Below are 5,541 nucleotides of genomic sequence, written 5' to 3' on the forward strand. Positions count from 1 at the left end.
GTGATGAAGTCACCAAATAGGGTGTTGCCCAAAGTGAGGATAGAGACTTAGATTCTTGCTTTGGGGATTTTGAAGAAGATGTAGGACCTGTTGAGGACCTTGAGGAGGTCCAGCTTGACGAAGAGTTTCCGACCAGAGTTCTAAAGGTCGGCAAAAATTTAGAAACGACAACCAAATACGCACTGGTGGAATTTTTGAGGAAGAACCAGGAAGTTTTTGCCTGGTCACATAAATACATGGTTGGGATAGATCCTGCAGTCATCAGCGATGTCCTGAATGTCGACAAAAGCTTTCCACCCGTGCAACAGAAAAGAAGGCTGCTCGATAAAGATAGATCAAAAGCCTTGAAGGAGGAAGTTGAAAAACTAAAGGAGAATGGGTTCATCAGGGTGGCGTTTTATCCATTGTGGGTTTCTAATCCAGTACTGGTTCCCAAGCTGAATGGAAAATGGCGGACCTGTGTGGATTTCACAGACCTTAATAAAGCCTGCCCTAAAGATTGCTTCCCATTCCTAAGGGTCAACTAGCTGGTCGATGCAACTGCAGGCCATGAGATCCTCTCTTTCATGGATGCATACTCAGGGTACAATCAGATTAGTATGCATCCCCCTGACGAGGATCACACTAGCTTTCGGACCGATACAGGGCTATACTGTTACAAAGTAATGCCCTTCGGATTGAAAAATGCTGGTGCGACTTACCAGCGACTAGTTAACCACATGTTTAAGGAGTTGATCGGGGTAAACATGGAGGTGTACGTTGATAACATGCTGGTGAAGTCAAAAAAGGCAGAAGGACATGTGAAGGATTTACAAGAGTGTTTCAATGTTCTGAACAAATATCAAATGAAGCTAAATCCTCTCAAATGTTCCTTTGGAGTAGGATCAGGGAAGTTTTTGGGGTTCATTTTCAATTCGAGAGGAATTGAGGCTAATCCCGAAAAGATCAAGGCCCTAATTGATATGAAATCGCTAGTAAAGATCAAAGATGTGCAAAGTTTGACTGGAAGGATTGCCGCGCTCAGTAGATTTATTTCAAAATCAACAGATAAATGTATCCATTTCTTTAATCTAATTAGGGGCAACAAAAAGTTCGAGTGGACTGAAGACTGCGAACAGGCTTTCCAAGGCTTAAAAGCCCACATGGCGCAACCTCCCATCTTATCAAAGCTTGTAGATGGGGAAACTTTGTTCATATACCTGGCGATCACCGAATATGCTGCTAGTGCAGTGTTAGTGAGAGAAGAAGAAAGCGTACAAAAGGCGATGTATTATGTGAGCAAGAGGTTAATCGGAGCCGAATTGAGATATCCTCCCATTGAAAGATTAGCCTATTGCCTAATTTTGGCCTCAAGGAAGTTACCTCCTTACTTCCAAGCCCATCCAATCACAGTCTTGACTGACCAGCCCCTTCGGCAAGTTTTGCAAAAGCCAGAGGCTGTTGGTTGTTTGTTGAAATGGGCAGTCGAACTCGGGCAGTTCGATATAACATACTCACCGCGAGCAGCAATAAAAGGACAAGTCTTGGCTGACTTCATTGCCGAATTCACTGAACTCCCAGACATCGAGCAGAGTGAAAAGCCTAGTGTGCCTGAGCCTCAAGTTGAAGCTCCTTCGTGGAAACTATTCACAGACAGATCATCCAACGAATCTCACGCAGGAGTAGGAGTGATATTGGTAATGCCAGAAGGGCATTGATTTCACTGTGCAATTAGGTTTGATTTCACCGCTTCGAACAACGAAGCTGAGTATGAAGCCCTACTCGCTGGGTTAAGGTTAGCCAAAGACATGAACATAAGAGTGCTGGATATCTACAATGATTCACAGCTGGTAGTGAATCAGGTCTTAGGGGAGTACCAAGCACGAGGCCTAAAAATGGTGGCCTATCTGAACAAAACAAAAGATCTGTTGGCATAAGTTGAGAAATATACCCTCCAGCAAATACCTCGAGATGAGAATTCAAACGCAGATGCCTTAGCCAAACTCGCGAGTGCGAAAGATGCTGACACTTTAAATATAGTGCCAGTTGAGCGGCTACACGCGCCAAGCATACGAGCAGATGAAACCAATATTGAGGTGCGCTTAGCAGATACATGGATGGCACCATACTTGGAGTATCTCACGAGCGATATACTACCAGCAGATAGAAACAAAGGCAGGACCCTTCAGAGACGGGCTGCTAGGTATATTCTGGTCGATGGTATTCTATACCGAAGAGGATACTCAATGCCGCTACTTAGGTGTGTTACACCAGAAAAGGCTAAAGAGCTGATGAAGGAAGTACATGAAGGCTTCTGTGGAGACCACGCTGGGGGGCAGAGCTTATCAAAGAAGATTCTAAGGCAGGGTTATTTCTAGCCAACAATGAACAAAGACTCGATGAAGTTTGTGCGAAAATGTGATAAGTGTCAGAGGTTTTCCAAGATCCCACAGGCAGCTCCTAATGAGTTAAAGCAAATGCAAAGTCCATGGCCCTTCGCAGTATGGGGTATAGATTTAATCGGGTTCTTGCCGACAGGAAAAGGTGGGGTGAAATACGCAGTGGTGGCTGTCGACTACTTCACCAAATGGACCGAGGCTGAGCCACTCGCAACCATAACGACAAAGAAAGTACTTGATTTTGTCATCAAAAACATTGTTTGTCGATATGGATTGCCAAGGAAGATTGTCTCGGACAATGGCACCCAGTTTGATAGTGACGTGTTCACATGCTTCTGCGAAGGACATGGCATCATCAAGAGCTTTTCTTCAGTTACTCATCCGCAAGAAAATGGGCAGGTCGAAGCAGCAAATAAGACATTGAAAGATACCCTGAAGAAAATACTCAAGGAAGCTAAAGGAGCATGGCCAGAGTAGCTGCCTGAAGTCCTCTGGTCGTATAGAACTTCTCACCGAACAGCAACAGGTCATACCCCATTTTCCTTAGCATACGGGTATGTAGCTATGTTGCCTGTCAAGTTAGATCCGCCCTCGCATCGCAGAATCACAAACGACCAACACCAAAATAGCCAACTGTTGATGGAGTCCCTAGACCTGATCGAGGAGAAACGAGAGAAAGCCCAACTCTGAGTAGCTGCGTACCAGCAAAAAGTTGCTTGATATTTTAACTCCAAAGTAAAAGAAAGAAAGTTCAACGTCGGAGACTTAGTACTTCGAAGAGTTTTCTTAAACACCCGCGACCAAGCTGTTGGAGTACTCGGACCAAATTGGGAAGGACCTTACCAGATTGAAGAAGTCTGTCATCTAGGCAGTTATAAACTTGCACACTTAAATGGAGATCTCGTTCCGCATTATTGGAATGGAGAACACTTGCGCAAGTATTATCAGTAAACAATCCTTCTTAAAGGACTGGCTTGTATTAATTTTTACTTTTTACAAGTTTTGAAAAAGGGTTAGTCATGTTATATGGCTAATCGATTATAAGTGTAAGATCCTTCAAAGATCACTCATAAAGACATGTTTGGTCCATTTAAATACGAGAATTATAAGGGACTGTGCGCAACTAGTCATTCTTGCCAAACTTTGTAATTTTTTACAAGTATTTGTTCATTATGTGTGTTGTTTTGCTGTATTATAAGTTGTACATTTTATATCGAGCAGTAATGTTCGTACAGGTTATGGTCAAGGCAAGTGACCAAGGACCTAAAGCTCCTCGATCACTTGGGGGGCATATAAGGTACATAGAAAGCAAAGCATACCAAGAGGTATGTAAACACATGAGCAAAATAAGTGAAAGCATGCTACGGTACTTAGAGTATTTTTCAAAATTTATATTTGTTAAATCAAGCCAAAGTACTATGCTAAGTTCGGTCATGTGAACAGATGTTATAATAAAGCAAAAATATTATAATATCAAAGGAATCCCTTTACACCGCGAGCAGTACTGCTCGGATGTAAATGTTAAGTTAAAAGGAAAAGCTGCCGATGCAGCAATAAGAAAATAAATATTGTCTTAACATCATGACCTGTGGATCATGCAAGGAAAAGAAAAGAAAATAAGTAAAAAACAAGTTAAGGAGCAACATGAGGATCTTGGGGAGCATTTTGGTTAACTGCGTCTTCTGCAGCTTCCCCTCCATCCATCCCCGTGGCCAGTGAAATCTCGGGGGAGGCAGGAACTCTGGCCCTTTCTTCGGCAGCCAGTCGAGCAGCACAGCGAGCCAACTCAGCTTTCTTGGCATCCTCTAGAAGGTATCCGAAATTGGCACTTTGATTATGTTTCCAGAAGTCGTAGAAACATCGAAGTGTCGCATTCTTGTACCTTTCTAGGTCCTTGGCGTTCGTGAGCTTGAGTTGCTCCACTTGGTTCTTGAGGATGGCAATGCTCCTGTCCTTCGCAAGATTTTCCTCTTGGAGCTTTTTGACTTCGCGCCAATGGATTCAACTGGCCTCCTGGTATTCCTCTCTTTGTTTTCTCGCACTTTCCAAAGAGGCCTGTTTCTCCACCAGATCCGCAGCCAGAGAATCCTTCTGCTGGGTCACCACCTCCAGCTCTCCCGCGTGCCTTGCCTCCGCGGCTCGAAGCTCCTCCATTAGCTTCAACTCCCTAGCACAAGACTGCTCGACGCTTGCACCCGCGCGGGCACGAGCAACCGTCATGGTCAGCATTGCCTGCAATCAAAGAATAAGAGTTAGACTGACTTCAAAAAGGAAAATCAGGACCATGAGAACGAAAGAGAAGGAAGATTACTTACACTGGCCACTTCATTGAGGGCTCTATTGAGGATCTGGTCGACTCCCATTGTTTCTGCTTCAGCCATGGCCTCTTTGCAGCGGTCATGCTTAAGAATGTGAGCAAGGCGATCCTTGGCCGACCTTAGGGAGTGGCTCGATAGTTTAGCCCCAGGGGGAGCACCCTTAGCTTGTTGAGCCTGTTCAGTAGGGGCCGGAGGTGAAGAAGTCGTGGTAGCAGGAGCAGGTGGAGGTGGAATTTCCTTCTCGAGAGGAGCAGGAGGCTGGGCAGATGTTTGACCAGAGGGCCCATCCTTCGAAGGAACGGTGGCTCGGTTCTTCTTGGCCGAAGGCATCTGACTGGGGTCCCCGTCATGTTTCCTGGTCAATCTCTTCTTTCGTACCAAGGGAACTTCTTCTTCCTCCTGAGTGCTGTAGAGATCGAAGACGTTTGCAGAAGCCATTTCTGCAAAAGCGGTAAACATGCGGACAGTAAGCCAAAAATAGATGACAAGTTATGTTGCATCAGAAAAGAAATGAAGAAAATTACAAAGTCAAATACCCGAGCTATTTCTACTGGTCGCTATACTATTGACTCTACTAGTCATACACTCACTCTTTGGCATGAAGAAGTCTGGCCCTAGGTTTGGAGCAATGTAAAATTGTCGTCGCCGTCGAATAAATGACAGGGAATTGGCAAGTTATCTAAGAGTGAAATAACTATACCGTTTTCGTCAGAGGACTCGTCTAAGTCTATGACAGGCTCGGCTGCCTTTTGTTTTCCCTTTCCTTGGGGGGCAGAAGACCTTTCTGCTGGGGGAGTGCCAATGGGTTCCCTGATTGTAACCCCAATCAGTCTCCGTCGAGGAGG

General features: G+C 44.8%; 1 protein-coding gene across 1 annotated transcript; it reads right to left on the reverse strand.

Moving 5' to 3' along the window:
- Positions 1-4,379: 4,379 nt before the first annotated feature.
- On the reverse strand, positions 4,380-5,134 carry LOC133796294 (calcium-dependent protein kinase 27-like). The gene is made up of 2 exons (XM_062233765.1): positions 4,736-5,134; positions 4,380-4,610 (listed from the first exon to the last, which is right to left on the reverse strand). The coding sequence occupies exons 1-2, from the start codon at positions 5,132-5,134 to the stop codon at positions 4,380-4,382; spliced, it is 630 nt and encodes a 209-aa protein (XP_062089749.1).
- Positions 5,135-5,541: the final 407 nt, after the last annotated feature.

Source organism: Humulus lupulus, chromosome 8 (genome assembly GCF_963169125.1).
Source record: "Humulus lupulus chromosome 8, drHumLupu1.1, whole genome shotgun sequence".
NCBI classification, from domain to species: domain Eukaryota; kingdom Viridiplantae; phylum Streptophyta; class Magnoliopsida; order Rosales; family Cannabaceae; genus Humulus; species Humulus lupulus.

Excerpts from the sequence above, each read along its gene's own strand:
- LOC133796294 (XM_062233765.1), bottom strand. The coding sequence starts at position 5,134 with ATGGCTTCTGCAAACGTCTTCGATCTCTACAGCACTCAGGAGGAAGAA. Across the intron at positions 4,611-4,735 it reads CTGAAGCAGAAACAATGGGA|GCAATGCTGACCATGACGGT; the intron begins GTCGACCAGATC and ends CTTTGATTGCAG.